This window comes from Pleurodeles waltl, chromosome 3_1 (assembly GCF_031143425.1).
Source record: "Pleurodeles waltl isolate 20211129_DDA chromosome 3_1, aPleWal1.hap1.20221129, whole genome shotgun sequence".
Taxonomy (NCBI): Eukaryota; Metazoa; Chordata; class Amphibia; order Caudata; family Salamandridae; genus Pleurodeles; species Pleurodeles waltl.
Genome location: NC_090440.1, coordinates 233,849,451 through 233,870,368, shown reverse-complemented (window position 1 = coordinate 233,870,368; position 20,918 = coordinate 233,849,451). Strand labels below are relative to the sequence as shown.

Genomic DNA, 20,918 nt, shown 5'->3' with positions numbered 1-20,918 from the left:
ACCTCGCAAGCTAACGCAGTAGTATCAACCTTGGCCCTAGTAAAATGGGCATGCAGGCCCTCCGAGGTGCCTTTTAGATAGTGCCTAGCAGAGTTTGAATCAAACTACAATACATTAAGAGACGGTCCATTTTTTACACCACCCTGCCTTTTTTCGCTCCAGCAAACCCAAAGAAAAGCTGAATGTCCACTATGTGATCTTTGGTACGATCAATGCAAAAAAGAAGCCTCTTTGTGGGTCCAGATAGTGTAGCCTTTCCCCTTTCTTAGAGGGATGAAGTGGGGCAAAAATGTTGGCAGTGTGATGTTCTGGCAATTGTCAGAAAGACCAGTTTGTCTAGGTAGCAGCTGATATATGGAGGTACAACCGAAAGAGCCTGAGGCTCACTGACACTCCTGGCTGATGAAATGGCCAACAGGAATACCATCTTAAAGGTCAGGAGTTGCAAAAGACAACTATGCATGGGTTCGAATGGGGAACGCATGAGGAACGTCAGAACTAGATTGCGGTCCCAATGGGGCACAACAAAAGGGATAGGAGGAAATAAATGTTGCAAGCCCTTCAGAAAACGTGCCACAATAGGTGGCTTGAACAGGGAGAGCTGATCCGGCAGCTGCAAGGAAGCATAAATGGCAGAATGGTAATCTTTAACGGTGCCCAAGGCAAAGATAACCTTTAACAGTGCCCAAGACAAGTGCTTGCCGGGCTAAAGGCTGCACAAACAACAGCATCTCCTACAAAGAGGCAGAAACGAGATCAATATTAAGTGATCAGGACCAAGGCACAACTTTGTCCCAACAGAAGGCATATATGGTCTTTGGTGAGGGACACCTGGCTACCTAGATGACATCACAAATTTTGGGAGGAAGATCAAAGGCATTCAACCTTCACCACTCAATCGCCACGCATGAAGCAGGTATGGGTGCGGAAACCCGCCCTACTGTTGCGAAAGGAGATCCTCCAGAAGGGACAGACTGATCTGAGGACAGATGCTCATCTTCAGGAGTTTGGGATACCAAACTCTCCTTGCCAAAGTACGGGGCTACCAGGATGACATGGACTTGGTCCGTCATAGTCTTCTTGAGAACCTAAGGCAGGACAGGTATGGGTGGAAAGGTGTACAGGAGTCCGGGGTGTCAGTCTAAGCAGAACACGTCTCCAAAAAAAAGCCGCTTTGGAAATTACAACGCACAGAAAAGCTCACATTGTGCATTACTCATCAGTGGTGAATAGATACAGCCAATATCCTCCCCATTCTTGTAAGAGACCTAGCGCCACCTCCGACTGTAGATGTCATTCATGATCCGCAAATGTCCTGATGTCCAAGCTATGTCCATAGGAGCAGAGCCTTCTGACCCAAGCTCCACGATCCCACTCTGCCTTGTTTGTTTCAATACCACATGGTGGTAGTGCTGTCTTTGAACACCTGAACCAGACTTCCCTTGATGGATGGGAGGAAGGCTTTCAATGCTAAACGGACACCTCTCAGCTCCAGGAGATTCATAAGGAGCTCAGGTTCTGTCAGAGACCACCCCAATCCAGATGTAATACATCCGTCATCACTGTTAGCTCTGGGAGGGATCTGTTGCTTACCCAATCGAGGTTCATCAACAACCACTGCAGATCTTTTGCAGTCTCCTTCAAACTCTTGACCAGGTCGGAGAGATTCCCCTGAAGCTGTTCCAATTGAGACTTTAGATCCCACTGCAGAGTCTGCATATGCCATCAAGCAAACTTCACCAGCAGGATGCTCCAGGCCATTAGACCCAGGTGAGTGAGTCAGTCTCACTGAAATCCAAGACTTAAGTTGAAAAATCGGGACCATAACCCAAATGTCCTGGAATCTGCGAAAGATTAGCACAGACCTTCACTGTGTCCCGAATGTCTCAGATGAAAGAGAACATCTGAGAAAGAGTCAGGAGTGATTTGGGCATATTAATAGTAAATCCCAGGTCCACTGTAGTCTGGAGGAGGGTAACGACTGACTGGGGTGAGCCTGCCTTCAACAGCCATCCGCTGAGGTAGGGGAAGACTGGGACACCTGACCTCCGCAGATGCACTACAACCAGTGTCATCACTTTTATGAACATTCAAGGGGCACTGGTGAGGCCAAAGGGGAGCACAGAATACTTGAGACCTGCCAGACAGGAATGTGGAAATATGCATCTTGAAGGTCCAACACTACCATCCAATCTCTGGGATTCAGGGTGAACAGAACCTGAGCCAAGGTGAAAATCCCTGACTTCTCTTTCCGTAGAAAGATGATGAGATCTAGTATAGGGTGGAGGCCTCTGTCCTTTTCGGCACCAGAAAGTAGTGGCAATAACAACCACCTCCTCCTTCTGATGTAGCACCCATTCAATAGCTCTTTTTGCCAGCAGAGCCTGCAGATAAGAGTAAAAAGAGCTAGTCCACAGTCAGTTGTTCTGCGGACGGTGGATAGGGAGGTGGGGTTTCCAGAAATGGTAGGGCATAGCCTCCCTGCATGATTTGGAGCACCAGTTGTCGGAAGCTATTGTTTGCCACTGGAAAAACAAGTGATGGACGGAATGCTGAACATTGTCAAACATTCACCCCCAGTACAGTGATCTGGGCCTAAATCCATTGTTTTTTTGCTGCCCATGCCATTCCAGTTTGGACCCAGCCATATGCAAATCAGTCTTGACCCTGTTCCCCATGGGAACAGTCCAGCCCGAACTGCTAGGCCAGGTCTTCCCTGGACTGGAAACAAGCATCCTGGGACCGGTTTCGGGGTTTCACCCCTCATCAGTTGGGTGGGGAGGGGGGTTGCTCCAGCTCTGGCGAACTCTGGGAAGCAAGATCTCTCTCTGGAGGAGGACCAGGACCCACATGAAGCCTTCTGTTGTGCCCCCGGGAGCTTCAACGCCCACTCAGGATTTGCTTTCAGATTCATGGACTTGCAGTCGGGGCAGGCCTTAGGGTTATGGCATGACCCCAGATACCATAGGCAAACCAAGTGTGGTAAGAGACAGACAACTGTCTGTGACATTCCTCACATGGTTTAGATCCCATGGGTCTAGTGGGACTCATGGCCCTAGCACACTGGGAGCAAGAGCTAAAAAACAAAAACAAAAAAAAACTTACAAAAAGTGAAAAAAGTTGGTCAAAAAACGACTGAGGAAGTTCTCTGGAAAAGTACTGATGTCAGCACACTAGGTTGGCGCCTATAGAGGGACCATGCATGTCACTTTTGATGAGGATGTTGCAGAGCCATCCGATGTCACGTACTATTGTGCAAAGGCACTGATCAAGATTTTATGGATGCAGTCACGCACCTAGGGAATATTCTGTGCTGAGAATTCTTCATTTAGAAGTCTCTATCAGAAATAGGATTTTAAAACTGCTTCGCCCAGGCATTGAGGTTTAATTTTAGATGCCAAGAACTGCTTCACCGCAAAAAAAAACAACAAAAAAAACAGCATTCTGGTGTTCATATCCATTGTTTGTGCTCTCCGTGCACAATAGAGACATACTGACTTGTAACAAAAGTATTTTACTCAAATATCAAAGAGACATCCAGAACATAAAGAACAAGTTACTTACCTTCGGTAATGAATTATCTGGTAGCAACTCTATCTAGCTGCAGATTCCTTACCTTTGAATTCCCTGGCATCAGCTTCGAATCTGGAATTTTTCTGCTGAGCAGTACCCCGCGCGCGCCGTCGGGTGGTGTAATATGGATCCGCGTGGGTTGTCTGGCTCTGCGTGGCTTTGCAACCGTCTGTGATGTCACAGCCTTCCATATAGGCACCACCTCGGGGCGCGTACGTCAGCTCTTTTCCACAACTTCCATGACACTGCGGTTCTGGCGTGGGAGGAACCAACTTTATCTGATTGTCTGTGCAAAATGACATACCCTGAAAAGGGGTAAAAATCTGAAAATACATAAAATATCATCAGAGCGGGGAGGCATGGGTGGGTGTAAGGAATCTGCAGCTAGATAGAGTCTCTACAAGATAATTAGTTACCGAAGGTAAGTAACTTGTTCATCTGATAGAGACTGCTAGCTGCAGATTCATTTGAATAGATACCCAAGCCATAACCTCTTGGCGGTGGGCTGCGGAGATATACTTTATACCAGAAAGTCCTGTAAGACCGAGCAAGCAAATTGCCCATCTCTCCTCACATGGCTATCCAGGCAGTAGTGTCAGTGTCTTGCAAACGTGTGCAAGGACCCCACGTTGCCGCCTGACAGATGACTAGGACCAGCATGCCTCGAGCTAACGCCTTGGTAGCAGCTTTCCACCTTGTAGAGCTCTCAAGCCCTCAGAAGGCTGCTGCCTAGCCAATGCGTAGCAGATTTTATTACAGAGAACGACCCCTTCTTTACACCAAAGTACCCCACAAAGAGTTGGTCATCCATCCAGAACTCTTTTGTGCGGTCAAGGTAAAACGACAATGCTCTTTTTGGGTCCAGACAGTGGAGATGCTCCTCTTCTTTAGAGGGATGCAGTGAAGCAAAGAAGGTGGGCAGGGTGATGTTCTGACCCAGATGGAAAGGGGTCACCACCTAGGGGAGGAAAGAGGCACGAGTTCTGAGAACCACTTTATCAGGATATCCCATGAGATACTGCGGTTTTGATGATAAAGCCTACATCTCACTCACTCTACTGGCAGACGTGAGCGCCACTAAGAAGGCTGTTTTGATGGTGAGCAGCCAGAGGGGACAATTATGTAGAGGCTCAAAAGGAGCACACATAAGGAATGTGAGCACCAGATTAAGGTCCTACTGGGGCATAACAAAAGGCATAGGTGGAAACATATGTACAAGCCCTTTTAAGAATCTCTGTACAACAGGAGACTTAAACAAAGACTGTTGATCAGTGTAAGGAAATGGCATGGTTACCCCCTAACTTTTTGCCTTTTCATGATGCTAAGTTTCGATTGAAAGTGTGCTGGCACCCTGCTAACCAGGTCGCAGCACCAGTGTTCTTTCCCTAAACTGTACCTTTGCTTCCACAATTGGCACAGACCTGGCACTCAGATAAGTCCCTTGTAGATGGTACCCCTGGTACCAAGGGCCCTGATGCCAGGGAAGGTCTCTAAGGGCTGCAGCATGTCTTATGCCACCCTGGGTACCCCTCACTCAGCACATGCAGACTGCCTCACAGCTTGTGTGTGCTGGTGGGGAGAAAAAGACTAAGTCGACATGGCACTCCCCTCAGAGTGCCATGCCAACCTCACACTGCCTGTGGCATAGTAAAGTCACCCCTTGAGCAGGCCTTACAGCCCTAAGGCAGGGTGCACTATACCACAGGTGAGGGCATATGTGCATGAGCACTATGCCCCTACAGTGTCTAAGCAAAACCTTAGACATTGTAAGTGCAGGGTAGCCATAAAGAGTATACGGTCTGTGAGTTTGTCAAACACAAACTCCACAGTTCCATAATGGCTACACTGAAATCTGAGAAGTTTAGTATCAAACTCCTCAGCACAATAAATGCACACTGATACCAGTGTAGAATTTATTGTAAAATGCACCCATCTTAGAGATGCTCCCTGAATACCAGTCTGACTCCTAGTGCTAGGCTGACCAGTTTCTGCCAGCCTGCCACAACCAGACGAGTTGCTGGCCACATGCGGAGAGTGCCTTTGTCACTCTGTGGCCAGGAAAAAGCCTGTACTGGGTGGAGGTGTTTCTCACCTCCCCCTGCAGGAACTATAACACCGGGGGGTGAGCCTCAAAGGCTCACCCCTTTTGTTACAGCGCCCCAGGGCATCCCAGCTGGTGGAGATGCCCACTCCTCTGGCTAATGCCCCCACTTTTGGAGACAAGGCTGGAGGAGATAATGAGAAAAACAAGGAGGAGCCACCCACCGGTCAGGACAGCCCCTAAGGTACCCTGAGCTGAGGTGACCCCTACCTTTAGAAATCCTCTATCTTATGTTTGGAGGATTCCCCCAATAGGATTAGGGATGTGCCCCCCTCCCCTCAGGGAAGAGGCACAAAGAGGGTGTAGCCACCCTCCACGACAGTAGCCATTGGCTACTGCCCTCCTGACCTAAACACCCCCCTAATTTTAGTATTTAGGGGCACCCCAGAAAATCTGATTCCTGCAACCTGAACCAAGAAGAAGGACTGCTGAACTGAAAGCCCTGCAGAGACGACAGAGACGACAACTGCTTTGGCCCCAGCCCTGCCGACCTGTCTCCTGACTCGAAGAAAACTGCAACAGTGACGCATCTGACAGGGACCAGCAACCTCTGAAGCCTCAGAGGACTGCCCTGAACCAAAGGACCAAGAAACTCCCGTGAGCAGTGGCTCTGCTCAACAACAGCCAACAACTTTTAAAGACCTCCCTCTTCCCGCCGGAAGCGTGAGACTTCACCCTCTGCACCTGACGCCCCCGGCTCGAGCTCCAGAGAATCTACACCGCAGGGAGGACTCCCAGGTGACAGCGACCTCGTGAGTAGCCCGAGACGACCCCCATGGACCCCTAAAGTGGCACATGCAGAGAGAATCCAGAGGTTCCCCTTGACCGCGACTGCGTGTAACAAGGAACCCGACACCTGGACCAAGCACCGCACCCGCAGCCCCCAGGACCAGAAGGAACCGAACCTCAGTGCAGGAGTGACCCTCAGGCAACCCTCTGCTTAGCCCAGTCAGTGGCTGGCCCGAGAAGCCCCCGTGTGCACTACCTGCACTGCTAGGGTGACCCCCGGGTCCCTCCATTGATTTCAATTACAAACCCGACGCCTGCTTTGCACACTGCACCCGGCCGCCCCTGTGCCGCTGAGGGTGTATTTTGTGTGTCTACTTGTGTCCCCTCCAGTGCTCTACAAAACCCCCCTGGTCTGGCCTCCGAGGACGCGGGTACTTACCTGCTGGCAGACTGGAACCGGAGCACCCCTGTTCTTCATAGGTGCCTATGTGTTTTGGGCTCCTCTTTGACCTCTGCACTTGACCGGCCCTGTGCTGCTGGTGTGGTAACTTTGGGGTTGCCTTGAACCCCCAACGGTGGGCTGCCTATGCCCAGGAACTGAGACTTGTAAGTGTATTACTTACCTGATAAACTAACCATTACTTACCTCCCCCAGGAACTGTTGATTTTTGCACTGTGTCCACTTTTAAAATAGCTTATTGCCATTTTTACTAAAACTGTGTATTCTATTGCTCTAATTCAAAGTTCCTAACTTAACTGTGTGGAGTACCTTGCGTTTTATGTATTTACTTCAAATCTTGAACTTGTGGTTCTAAAATTAATTAAGAAAATATATTTTTCAATATAAAAACCTATTGGCCTGGAGTAAGTCTTTGAGTGTGTGTTGCTCATTTATTGCCTGTGTGCGTGTACAACAAATGCTTAACACTACCCTCTGATAAGCCTACTGATCGACCACACTACCACAAAATAGAGCATTAGAATGATCTAATTTTGCCACTGTCGTACCTATAAGGGGAACCCTTGGACTCTGTGTACCTGGTTGGTTCCTCTCGGTCCTGGGGGCTGCGGGTGCAGTGTTTTGTCCAGGTGTCGCGTTTCTTTGTTACCGGGCAGTTGCGGAAAGAGAAGCCTCTGGATCCTCTCTGCAGGCGTCGCTGTGGGGGTGCAGGGAGGTCGAGTTAGGGTGTCCACGTCGTTGGAGTCACCTGGGGGTCCTCTCTGCGGTGTTGGTTCCTCTGAACTCGAGCCGAGGGCGTCGGGTGCAGAGTGTGAAGACTCACGCTTCCTGAGGGAGGCTGGAGTCTCTTTAAAGTTGGTTTCTTTGTTGCAGCTTTTGGACTGAGACGCTGTCCTCATGAGGTTCTTGGTCCTTTAGATGCAGGTCAGTCCCCTGAGACCACATAGGTCGCTGGTCCCGCTGGATGTGTCGCTGTGCAGGTTCTTTGAGTCTGGAGACAGGTCGGTAGGGTTGGGGACAAGTCAGTTGTTGTCTCCGTCATCTCTGTGGGGCTTTCAGGTCAGCAGTCCTCCTTCTTTCTTCAGGTTGCAGGAATCTGATTTCCTGGGTTCAGGGTCGCCCCTATATACTAAATTTAGGGGTGTGTTTAGGTCTGGGGGGCAGTAGCCAATGGCTACTATCCTGGAGGGTGGCTACACCCTCTTTGTGCCTCCTCCTTGTGGGGAGGGGGGCACATCCCTAATCCTGTTGGGGGGAATCCTCCAAAACAAAATTGAGGATTTCCTAAGGCAGGGGTCACCTCAGCTCTGGACACCTTAGGGGCTGTCCTGGCTGGAGGGTGACTCCTCCTTGTTTTTCTCATTCCCTCCGGACTTGCTGCCAAAAGTGGGGGCTGTGTCCGGGGGGTGGGCATCTCCACTAGCTGGAGTGCCCTGGGGGATTGTAACACAAAGCCTGAGCCTTTGAGGCTCACTGCTAGGTGTTACAGTTCCTGCAGGGGGCGGTGTGAAGCACCTCCACCCAGGGCAGGATTTGTTTCTGGCCCCAGAGAGCACAAAGGCTCTCCCCCCGGGGGGTCAGAAACTTGTCTCAGTGGCAGGCTGGCACAGACCAGTCAGTCCTGCACTGAAGGATTGGGTAAAATACAGGGGGCATCTCTAAGATGCCCTCTGTGTGCATTTTGTAATAAATTCAGCACTGGCATCAGTGTGGGTTTATTATTCTGAGAAGTTTGATATCAAACTTCCCAGTGTTCAGTGTAGCCATTATGGAACTGTGGAGTTGACAAACTCCCAGAGCATATACTTAATATGGGCAGACTGTACTTACAATGGCTAAGAATGGACTTAGCCACTATAGGGCATATTGCTCATGCAGCTATGCCCTCACCTGTGGCATTGTGCACCCCGCCTTAGGGCTTTGAGGCCTGCTAGAGAGGTGGGTTATCTATTCCACAGGCAGTATTTTGTGTGCATGGCATCCTGGGGGGGGGTGGGGGTGTCCCATGTCAACTTTACCTTTTTCTCCCCACCAACACACACAATCTGCAATGACAGTATGCCTGTGTTAGGTGAGGGGTCCCTTAGGGTGGCACAACACATGCTGCAGCCCTTAGGGACCTTCCCTGGTCACAGGGCCCTTGGTACCACTGGTACCTTTTACAAGGGACTTATCTGTGTGCCAGGGCTGTGCCAATTGTGGAAACAATAGTACATTTCTGGTGAAAGAACACTGGTCCTGCGGCCTGGTTAGCAGGGTCCCAGCACACTTCTTAGTCAAGTCAGCATCAATATTAGGCAAAATGTGGGGGGGTAAATGCAACAGGGAGCCATTTTCCTACACCACTGCAGAGCCCTCACATGCCATCTGGCATGTTTGACTAATAGGATGCAGGAAGCCATGAGTACCACCAGCCTCAGAGTCTGTCTCACCGAAATCCAGGATAGAGGCCGAAACATCGGTATCATAACCTGAATATCCTGGACTAGCTGCTCGGGAGGATAAACCCGAAACTGCACTGTTTCCAGAACTGCTTCAATGAAAGAGAGCTTCTGAGAGGGAGCCAGGTGCGGCTTCGGCATGTTGATAGTGAACCCTAGCAAATGCAGGAGGTCTGCCTTGTCTGAAGGTGGGTGTCGAGAGCCTGGGGCGTCGGAGCATCCAAAAGCCAGTCGTCGAGGAAGACTGAAATCCCTAGCCTGCGCAGATGAGCTGCCACCACCGCCACCACCTTGGTGAACACCCAAGGGGCACTGGTGAGACCAAAGGGGAGCACGGTAAACTGAAAGTGCTCGTGGCCCACCTTGAACCACAAGTAACGCCTGTGGGCGGGCAGTATTGGGATATAAAAATACAAATCCTGCAAGTCCAGCGCTACCATCTAGTCTCCTTGGTCTAGGGCAGACAAGACCTGAGCAAGAGTGAGCATCTTGAATTTCTCCTTTTTGAAGAAGAAATTGACATCACTTAAATCCAAGATAGGGCGAAGTCCCTTGTTCATTTTTTAAATCAGAAAGTAGTGGGCATAACAATCACTGCCTACTTCTGACATAGGGACCCTTTCTATGGCTCCCTTGGCCAAGAGAGTTGTAACTCCCTCTCGAAGTAAGATTACATGATCTTCCATCAGCAGTTCTTTTATTGGATGGATAGAGGGAGAGAGAGACTGGGAGGGTAGGGAATAGCCCTTCTGTATGATCTGCAAGACCCATTTGTCCGATGTGATCGACCGCCAGTGAGAGAGATGAAATTGAATCCTCCCTCCAACTGGACAGACGGTTTGGCAGAACCATACTAGGAGGGCATGGGCGCTGAGGAAGAAGGGGGCTGGGTGGTGGCCGACCTCTGGCTAGACCCTCTGGGTCTGAAAATACCACGATCTCATCCTCGCACAGGTTGCTGTGAAGCTGGAGGACGGTGGCTAGCCTGCAGTTGGCGTGGTACCGCACCCCTTCTGAAGCCTCGAAAGGGGTGATAGACAGACTGCGGTCCAACAGGCGCTGAGAGGCCCAAGGATCTAGCCGTAGCTCGAGAATCCTTAAATCTCTCAAGTGCAGAGTCTGCCTTTTCTCCAAATAGGCGTCTGCCATCGAAAGGCATGTCCATCACGTTCAACTGGACATCCCCTGAAAAGCCAGTAGTACGCAGTAGGAGGGCCACTGTCAATAGAATCGCCCTGCCCAGTGAGTTGGTCGTGTCCAAACCACACCTGATGGTAGACTTAGCTCCATCTCTCCCATCCTTGAAAGCCTGGGTGAGAGTGTCCCGTACGCCCTCCGGAACCTGGGGCAACACTTGTGCCACCGTATCCCATAAAGTATGGGAAAAACAGCACAATAGGCAAGAGGTGTTTACCGATCTCAATGCCAGGCTGGAAAAAGAAAGTGGAGGGTTGGACCACATAGCTCTCCGGGGGTGGGGTGTTGGGTAAGGAAACTAGGGTCGTTTGGAGCTGGGCGATGGCGGCGGCCGTTTGTCCTATTCACAGGAGCCCCTGTCCTGGGTTTGGACAACGTCCCCAGAAGGACATCTGTAAGGGCTTTGTTGAAGGGTAACATTGGCTCTGATGTAGCAACCTTTGGCTAAAACACCTCAGTCAGGATATTAGTCCTGACTGGCACCAAAGGCAAATCTAGGTCCAAGACCTATGCACCACCATAGCATAAGATGCCCCCTTCTCTGTAACCATAGAAGGGGGAGAGAGCAAGCCAGCATGTGTAGAAGTATCCAGTCCACTGGCTTCCCCTAGATCCTCATACCAGTCCGGTTCTTTCTCCAGTCCATATTCAAAAGGGTACTCGGACCCCTCCCATTCCTCTCCTGTGCCTGGCTGTTCAAAATAAGCCTCAGGCACTGATCTGGGCCTTATCGGCGCCGTTGAAGTCGGAATCGGCATCGTACGACGTCATTCCGGCTCTGGATCATCCGGAATGAGGATGGGGCTACCACCACCAGTGGTGGAGGAAGCGTTGACGTCGGTCCCGGTGCAGAAGGAGGTCGAATGTGAGGAACTTGTACCGGTCTGAATCCTCCATCGGATCCTGGGGTCACCAACTGCGCTGAAGCCGCAGGCGTTGAATCCGAAGGGGCCCCTTCTGACCCCAAAGACCCACCCGAGGGTGCAGCCCGCTCAAAAACAAGGCGCATAGCCTCGAAAAATTATTTTAGTTGAGTGGGGGTTGCTCCGGCTCCCGGAAAACGGGGGAGATGCGGAGTCGGCCCTGGCAACTGCTTTGTGGAACCGCGCTCGAAACGTTGACGTTCCCTAGACGCCTCGTTGGCCGATGGGCATGGCGAGGTCCACTTGGACTTCTTGTTCTTTTTGTGCCTCTTACCTGAATGCCCCGAGGACCTCGAATGCGAGGAAGATGACTTGGGGCACTGGGAGCGGTGCCACGACCTGCTCCAGGTGCGGGATCATGACTTCCTTGGAGTCGGGCTGACTGAAGACATCTGTCGGGCCACTAGAACCTTAAGAGATCTCACTCCCTCAGACAGTCGGAGCACGAATTTGCATCGTGATCCTTCTCGAGGCACCAAAGACAAACTCGCTGTGGATCAGTGACTGACATGGTGCGATGACATGCACCACAAGGTTTGAATCCAGTCTTCCTCGAAGTCATTGCACAGACAATCAAAAAAGTCTTTGACAAAACGTTGAAAAAAGGGCAGCTCTATCCGGACCTCCGTTTAACTGGCGCGGAAGGAAAAGAACTGACGTATGCGTGCCAGGGTGGTGAGACGGCTCCAACGATGCCACGTGGATCCGAACCACGCCACACAACGGCGCGCGCAGGGTATTGCTCAGCAGAAAAATTCTGGATTCAAAGCTGACGATAGGGAATTCAAAGGTAGGGAATTCAAAGGTAAGGAATCTGCAGCTAGAAGTCTCTATCAGATTGGAATGATTTATTTGCAAACTAAATGGCCAGCAAGATTCTAGTAGCTTATGCTTTCTCTGCAAAAAGGGGCTGCAGATTACCACTGTACATTGCATATTCATTGTACATTGTAACATGTCTATGTGGTTAATGCCACAAGTATAGAGGTGTTTAAAGTGTTACCTGACAAGGTGAAAAATTAAACGTTCCAAAGTACTGAGGTGTGTGCGCGAGAGCTGATCTATAACACAGTACACTCCTCTGAGGGTTTCCCTTCTCTCCCGAAGACCTGCAAAACAACATGGACATCAATCACACAATATACCAAAAAGAGGGCCTCCACTTCCCCCAAAAACTACAATATACTTTTTACCTCCAGAGGCATAAAACAAAACAGATATCATACAGTGCATAGCTCTAACCATAGTCTACCCTCCTGAACACATGCTGACAACAGATGTTTATCAACCTCCAAAACAGAACGAAAAATTTGACAATTTGCCAGATTTTAAGATTGGGGACTTGGTCTTTGGCTCCAGGTGAGGACTCCACATCGTTGCCGGCTCCACTGTCCTGGGTGTGGGATGTTCTCCAAAGTCTGGGAAGACAAGAAAGGAGGGGCTCCCATCCTCCAATATGGTTTATGTGGACTTGTTTGCAACAGAAACCAAAACTTCGGAACTTTCTACCATATCACTCGGTGGCCTTGTGTAGGAAGTTGGCTCTGTATGCACTATTTCAAAGTAAGGAATAGTATGCACAGAGTCCAAGGGTTCCCCTTAGAGGTAAGATAGTGGCAAAAAGAGATAATACTAATGCTCTATTTTGTGGTAGTGTGGTCGAGCAGTAGGCTTATCAAAGGAGTAGTGTTAAGCATTTGTTGTACGTACACACAGGCAATAAATGAGGAACACACACTCAGAGACAATTCCAGCCAATAGGTTTTGTTATAGAAAAATATATTTTCTTAGTTTATTTTAAGAACCACAGGTTCAAATTCTACATGTAATATCTCATTTGAAAGGTATTGTAGGTAAGTACTTTAGGAACTTTGAATCATTACATTAGCATGTATACTTTTTACATAAAACACAATAAGCTGTTTTAAAAGTGGACACAGTGCAATTTTCACAGTTCCTGGGGGAGGTAAGTTTTTGTTAGTTTTGTCAGGTAAGTAAATCACTTACAAGTCTCAGGTTTGGGTCCAAGGTAGCCCACCGTTGGGGGTTCAGAGCAACCCCAAAGTTACCACACCAGCAGCTCAGGGCCGGTCAGGTGCAGAGGTCAAAGAGGTGCCCAAAACACATAGGCTTCAATGGAGAGAAGGGGGTGCCCCGGTTCCGGTCTGCCAGCAGGTAAGTACCCGCGTCTTCGGAGGGCAGACCAGGGGGGTTTTGTAGGGCACCGGGGGGGACACAAGTCAGCACAAAACGTACACCCTCAGCAGCGCGGGGGCGGCCGGGTGCAGTGTGCAAACACGCGTCGGGTTTTCAATGGTTTTCAATGAGAGATCAAGGGATCTCTTCAGCGTCGCAGGCAGGCAAGGGGGGGGCTCCTCGGGGTAGCCACCACCTGGGCAAGGGAGAGGGCCTCCTGGGGGTCACTCCTGCACAGGAGTTCCGTTCCTTTAGGTGCTGGGGGCTGCGGGTGCAGGGTCTTTTCCAGCCGTCGGGAAATGGAGTTCAGGCAGTCGCGGTCAGGGGAGCCTCGGGATTCCCTCTGCAGGCGTCGCTGTGGGGGCTCAGGGGGGACAACTTTGGTTACTCACGGTCTCGGAGTCGCCGGAGGGTCCTCTCTGAGGTGTTGGTTCTCCACCAGTCGAGTCGGGGTCACCGGGTGCAGTGTTGCAAGTCTCACGCTTCTTGCGGGGAGTTGCAGGGGTCTTTAAGTCTGCTCCTTGAAACAAAGTTGCAGTTCTTTTGGAGCAGTGCCGCTGTCCTCGGGAGTTTCCTGTCTTTCTTGAAGCAGGACAGTCCTCAGAGGATTCAGAGGTCACTGGTCCCTTGGAAAGCGTCGTTGGAGCAGGGTTCTTTGGAAGGCAGGAGACAGGCCGGTAGGACTGGGGCCAAAGCAGTTGGTGTCTTCTGGTCTTCCTCTGCAGGGGTTTTTCAGCTCGGCAGTCTTCTTCTTGTAGTTTCAGGAATCTAAATTCTTAGGTTCAGGGGAGCCCTTAAATACTAAATTTAAGGGCGTGTTTAGGTCTGGGGGGTTAGTAGCCAATGGCTACCAGCCCTGAGGGTGGGTACACCCTCTTTGTGCCTCCTCCCAAGGGGAGGGGGTCACATTCCTATCCCTATTGGGGGAATCCTCCTTCTACAAGATGGAAGATTTCTAAAAGTCAGAGTCACCTCAGCTCAGGTCACCTTAGGGGCTGTCCTGACTGGCCAGTGACTCCTCCTTGTTATTCTCATTATTTCTCCTGGGCTTGCCGCCAAAAGTGGGGGCTGTGTCCAGGGGGCGGGCATCTCCACTAGCTGGAGCGCCCTGGGGCATTGTAACACGAAGCTTGAGCCTTGGAAGCTCACTGCTAGGTGTTACAGTTCCTGCAGGGGGGAGGTGTGAAGTACCTCCACCCAGAGCAGGCTTTGTTTCTGTCCTCAGAGAGCACAAAGGCTCTCACCGCATGAGGTCAGACACTCGTCTCTCAGCAGCAGGCTGGCACAGACCAGTCAGTCCTGCACTGAACAATTGGGTAAAATACAGGGGGTATCTCTAAGATGCCCTCTATGTGCATTTTTTAATAAATCCAACACTGGCATCAGTGTGGGTTTATTATTCTGAGAAGTTTGATACTAAACTTCCCAGTATTCAGTGTAGCCATTATGGAGCTGTGGAGTTCGTTTTTGACAGACTCCCAGCCCATATACTCTTATGGCTACCCTGCACTTACAATGTCTAAGGTTTTGCTTAGACACTGTAGGGGCATAGTGCTCATGCACATATGCCCTCACCTGTGGTATAGTGCACCCTGCCTTAGGGCTGTAAGGCCTACTAGAGGGGTGACTTACCTATGCCACAGGCAGTGGGAGGTTGGCATGGCACCCTGAGGGGAGTGCCATGTCGACTTAGTCATTTTCTCCCCATCAGCACACACAAGCTGGCAAGCAGTGTGTCTGGGCTGAGTGAGGGGTCCCTAGGGTGGCATAAGACATGCTGCAGCCCTTAGAGACCTTCCCTGGCATCAGGGCCCTTGGTACCAGGGGTACCAGTTACAAGGGACTTACCTAGGTGCCAGGGTTGTGCCAATTGTGGAAACAATGGTACATTTTAGGTGAAAGAACACTGGTGCTGGGGCCTGGTTAGCAGGGTCCCAGCACACTTCTCAGTCAAGTCAGCATCAGTATCAGGCAAAAAGTGGGGGGGGTAACTGCAACAGGGAGCCATTTCTTTACACAAGCCCCCCCCAGCCCACAGGCCAGGAGACTCAGCCAAAGCTGGGAGAGTCTTCCTAGTCTGTCAGGCGAGGAAGAGTAGAGGAAATAGGCTGGTTTGTTGCAGGGCCTACTCTGCCTTACATCCTCCTGTTCAGGGCATTCCCTCTGGGGAACTGACCCACTTCCACAGTGATAGGACCTAGTCTGAACTGCCTCTTGTCTGTGCTTTTTATGTCTTCACCCATTCTCTCTATTTTGGGGTTAGAGGTATCCACCTCTGCTAATCTTATCTTAGCCAGGGTCACCCCTAGCTTACCCAAAGAGGTTACCCAGAGCTGGAGTAACCCCACCATGACCAACAGGGTCAGGGGGCCTAACTTGCTATTTGGCATGGGGTCAGACCACCATGCCAAGGATAGTGCAGCCATAAAGGATAACACCCAGCAGAGGCCACTGACAGCTGACAGTGCCCAGAACCACACCTTTAGCTCTTCACCTACAAGGGAAGGGGCTAAGTTACAGGCTTCTTTGGGTTCAGGGTGCCTGTCTGCTGTATTAGAGTGGGGGGTTACCACATCTTGTAGTAAACACCCTTCTTCCACTCTTTCTTCTGTCAGCTGAGGAGCCACCCACTCAGGCTTAACGGTTGCCTGACTAGCCAGGACTTCTTGTGGGTCAGGTTGGACTTTACCAGTGCCACTTTTGGAGTTCTCCCCTACTGGAGCAGAATCTCCTTGGCTTGCTGGAACCTTGGCTAAAGGTTGTCCACCCTTCCTACACTGTTTTCTTTTCTTTTTCTTCTGGGGCCTACTTGCATTTACTGCAGAGGCAGGAACTCCAGAATCCTTGGGAGAGGACTGGCACTGGACCAGTTCCTCTCTTGGGCTCTGACTAACCTCTGGGTAGTCATTTCCAAGGAGACAATCAAGGGGGAGGTCTGTACTGACTACCACCCTTCTCCAGCTAAACGTCCCACCCACTTCTATGGGCACAAAAGCCACAGGCCTATCAGTGACCCTGTCTGGGCTAACTCTTACTCTGGCCATCTCACCTGGGATGTACTGGTTTGAGAACACCAGCCTGTCATGCACAATAGTGTGACTGGCACAAGTGTCTCTCAGGGCAGTGGCTGGGATTCCATTCACCAGTAGGTGGTGGAAGTGTCTACTTCCCTCTGGAATCTCCAACTCACCTGTTGGGCCCTTTTTCCAGTTGAAGGCTATGAAGACCTCCTCATCTGAGGAGTCATCCCCAATGGCTACACTGGTCACCCCTGGGATTTTGCTAGGGGGTTTGTTTTTGGGACAAGAAGTGTCCTTGGTGTGGTGCCCTGTCTGTTTACAGTTATGGCACCATGCCTTAGTGGCATCCCAGTTCTTACCCTGGTACCCACCTTTGTTTTGGGTTGTGTCTCGGGGCCCACCCACCTGGTCTGGTTGTTGGGGGCCTACAGAGGACTCTTTTTCTTTGTTTCTAGTGTCACCCACTTTCTCCTGGGGAGGCTTTGTAACCCCTTTCTTTTGGTCACCCCCAGTGGAAGTTTTGGTTACCCTAGTCTTGACCCAGTGGTCTGCCTTCTTTCCCAATTCTTGGGGAGAAATTGGACCTAGGTCTACCAGATACTGATGCAACTTTTCATTGAAGCAGTTACTTAAAATGTGTTCTTTCATAAACAAATTATAAAGCCCAACATAGTCATGCACTTCATTTCCAGTTACCCAACCATCCAGTGTTTTCACTGAGTAGTCAACAAAATCAACCCAGGTCTGGCTCGAGGATTTTTGAGCCCCCCTGAATCTAATCCTATACTCCTCAGTGGAGAATCCAAAGCCCTCAATCAGGGTACCCTTCATGAGGTCATAAGATTCTGCATCTTTTCCAGAGAGTGTGAGGAGTCTATCCCTACACTTTCCTGTGAACATTTCCCAAAGGAGAGCACCCCAGTGAGATTTGCTTACTTTTCTGGTTACACAAGCCCTCTCAAAAGCTGTGAACCAGTTGGTGATGTCATCACCATCTTCATATTTAGTTACAATCCCTTTAGGGATTTTCAACATGTCAGGAGAATCTCTGACCCTATTTATGTTGCTGCCACCATTGATGGGTCCTAGGCCCATCTCTTGTCTTTCCCTTTCTATGGCTAGGATCTGTCTTTCCAAAGCCAATCTTTTGGCCATCCTGGCTAACTGGATGTCCTCTTCACTGGAGTTATCCTCAGTGATTTCAGAGAGGTTGGTCCCTCCTGTGAGGGAACCAGCATCTCTGACTATGATTTGTGGAGTCAGGGCTTGAGAGGCCCTGTCTTCCCTAGATAGGACTGGTAGGGGGGAATCACCCTCCAAGTCACTATCATCATCCTCTGTGTTGCCATCCTCAGAGGGGTTGGCTCTTTCAAACTCTGCCAAAAGCTCCTGGAGCTGTAGTTTGGAAGGTCTGGGGCCCATTACTATTTTCTTTAGTGTACAGAGTGACCTTAGCTCCCTCATCTTAAGATGGAGGTAAGGTGTGGTGTTGAGTTCCACCACATTCATCTCTGCACTAGACATTATGCTTCTAAAAGTTGGAATACTTTTTAAGAATCTACAACTAGTTCTAGGTTCTAACTCAAATTTTACCAAACTTCTAAACTCTAAAAGGAAATGCTAACAGGGACTAACACAAGGCCCTAGCAGGACTTTTAAGAATTTAGAAAAATTTCAAATTGCAAAAAATCAATTTCTAATGACAATTTTTGGAATTTGTCGTGTGATCAGGTATTGGCAGAGAAGTCCAGCAAATGCAAAGTCTTGTACCCCACCGCTGATCCACCAATGTAGGAAGTTGGCTCTGTATGCACTATTTCAAAGTAAGGAATAGTATGCACAGAGTCCAAGGGTTCCCCTTAGAGGTAAGATAGTGGCAAAAAGAGATAATACTAATGCTCTATTTTGTGGTAGTGTGGTCGAGCAGTAGGCTTATCAAAGGAGTAGTGTTAAGCATTTGTTGTACATACACACAGGCAATAAATGAGGAACACACACTCAGAGACAATCCCAGCCAATAGGTTTTGTTATAGAAAAATATATTTTCTTAGTTTATTTTAAGAACCACAGGTTCAAATTCTACATGTAATATCTCATTTGAAAGGTATTGTAGGTAAGTACTTTAGGAACTTTGAATCATTACATTAGCATGTATACTTTTTACATAAAACACAATAAGCTGTTTTAAAAGTGGACACAGTGCAATTTTCACAGTTCCTGGGGGAGGTAAGTTTTTGTTAGTTTTGTCAGGTAAGTAAATCACTTACAAGTCTCAGGTTTGGGTCCAAGGTAGCCCACCGTTGGGGGTTCAGAGCAACCCCAAAGTTACCACACCAGCAGCTCAGGGCCGGTCAGGTGCAGAGGTCAAAGAGGTGCCCAAAACACATAGGCTTCAATGGAGAGAAGGGGGTGCCCCGGTTCCGGTCTGCCAGCAGGTAAGTACCCGCGTCTTCGGAGGGCAGACCAGGGGAGTTTTGTAGGGCACCGGGGGGGACACAAGTCAGCACAAAACGTACACTCTCAGCAGCGCGGGGGCGGCCGGGTGCAGTGTGCAAACATGCGTCGGGTTTTCAATGGTTTTCAATGAGAGATCAAGGGATCTCTTCAGCGTCGCAGGCAGGCAAGGGGGGGGGCTCCTCGGGGTAGCCACCACCTGGGCAAGGGAGAGGGCCTCCTGGGGGTCACTCCTGCACAGGAGTTCCGTTCCTTTAGGTGCTGGGGGCTGCGGGTGCAGGGTCTTTTCCAGCCGTCGGGAAATGGAGTTCAGGCAGTCGCGGTCAGGGGGAGCCTCGGGATTCCCTCTGCAGGCGTCGCTGTGGGGGCTCAGGGGGGACAACTTTGGTTACTCACGGTCTCGGAGTCGCCGGAGGGTCCTCCCTGAGGTGTTGGTTCTCCACCAGTCGAGTCGGGGTCGCCGGGTGCAGTGTTGCAAGTCTCACGCTTCTTGCGGGGAGTTGCAGGGGTCTTTAAGTCTGCTCCTTGAAACAAAGTTGCAGTTCTTTTGGAGCAGTGCCGCTGTCCTCAGGAGTTTCTTGTCTTTCTTGAAGCAGGGCAGTCCTCAGAGGATTCAGAGGTCGTTGGTCCCTTGGAAAGCGTCGCTGGAGCAGGGTTTTTTGGAAGGCAGGAGACAGGCCGGTAGGACTGGGGCCAAAGCAGTTGGTGTCTTCTGGTCTTCCTCTGCAGGGGTTTTTCAGCTCGGCAGTCTTCTTCTTGTAGTTTCAGGAATCTAAATTCTTAGGTTCAGGGGAGCCCTTAAATACTAAATTTAAGGGCGTGTTTAGGTCTGGGGGTTAGTAGCCAATGGCTACCAGCCCTGAGGGTGGGTACACCCTCTTTGTGCCTCCTCCCAAGGGGAGGGGGTCACATTCCTATCCCTATTGGGGGAATCCTCCTTCTACAAGATGGAAGATTTCTAAAAGTCAGAGTCACCTCAGCTCAGGTCACCTTAGGGGCTGTCCTGACTGGCCAGTGACTCCTCCTTGTTATTCTCATTATTTCTCCTGGGCTTGCCGCCAAAAGTGGGGGCTGTGTCCAGGGGGCGGGCATCTCCACTAGCTGGAGCGCCCTGGGGCATTGTAACACGAAGCTTGAGCCTTTGAAGCTCACTGCTAGGTGTTACAGTTCCTGCAGGGGGGAGGTGTGAAGTACCTCCACCCAGGGCAGGCTTTGTTTCTGTCCTCAGAGAGCACAAAGGCTCTCACCGCATGAGGTCAGACACTCGTCTCTCAGCAGCAGGCTGGCACAGACCAGTCAGTCCTGCACTGAACAATTGGGTAAAATACAGGGGGTATCCCTAAGATGCCCTCTATGTGCATTTTTTAATAAATCCAACACTGGCATCAGTGTGGGTTTATTATTCTGAGAAGTTTGATACTAAACTTCCCAGTATTCAGTGTAGCCATTATGGAGCTGTGGAGTTCGTTTTTGACAGACTCCCAGCCCATATACTCTTATGGCTACCCTGCACTTACAATGTCTAAGGTTTTGCTTAGACACTGTAGGGGCATAGTGCTCATGCACATATGCCCTCACCTGTGGTATAGTGCACCCTGCCTTAGGGCTGTAAGACCTACTAGAGGGGTGACTTACCTATGCCACAGGCAGTGGGAGGTTGGCATGGCACCCTGAGGGGAGTGCCATGTCGACTTAGTCATTTTCTCCCCATCAGCACACACAAGCTGGCAAGCAGTGTGTCTGGGCTGAGTGAGGGGTCCCTAGGGTGGCATAAGACATGCTGCAGCCCTTAGAGACCTTCCCTGGCATCAGGGCCCTTGGTAC

The 20,918-nt window shown here is 50.3% G+C and overlaps 1 protein-coding gene across 7 annotated transcripts in view; it reads right to left on the bottom strand.

Moving 5' to 3' along the window:
• MYO9A (myosin IXA) overlaps nucleotides 1-20,918 on the bottom strand; it is a 1,132,274-nt gene that overhangs the window by 124,778 nt on the left and 986,578 nt on the right. For all 7 annotated transcript variants that reach the window (XM_069222286.1, XM_069222289.1, XM_069222284.1 and 4 more), the window contains one exon: nucleotides 12,428-12,533. In XM_069222286.1, the coding sequence (XP_069078387.1) occupies nucleotides 12,428-12,533 (106 nt within the window). The remainder of the gene's footprint in view (nucleotides 1-12,427; nucleotides 12,534-20,918) is intronic.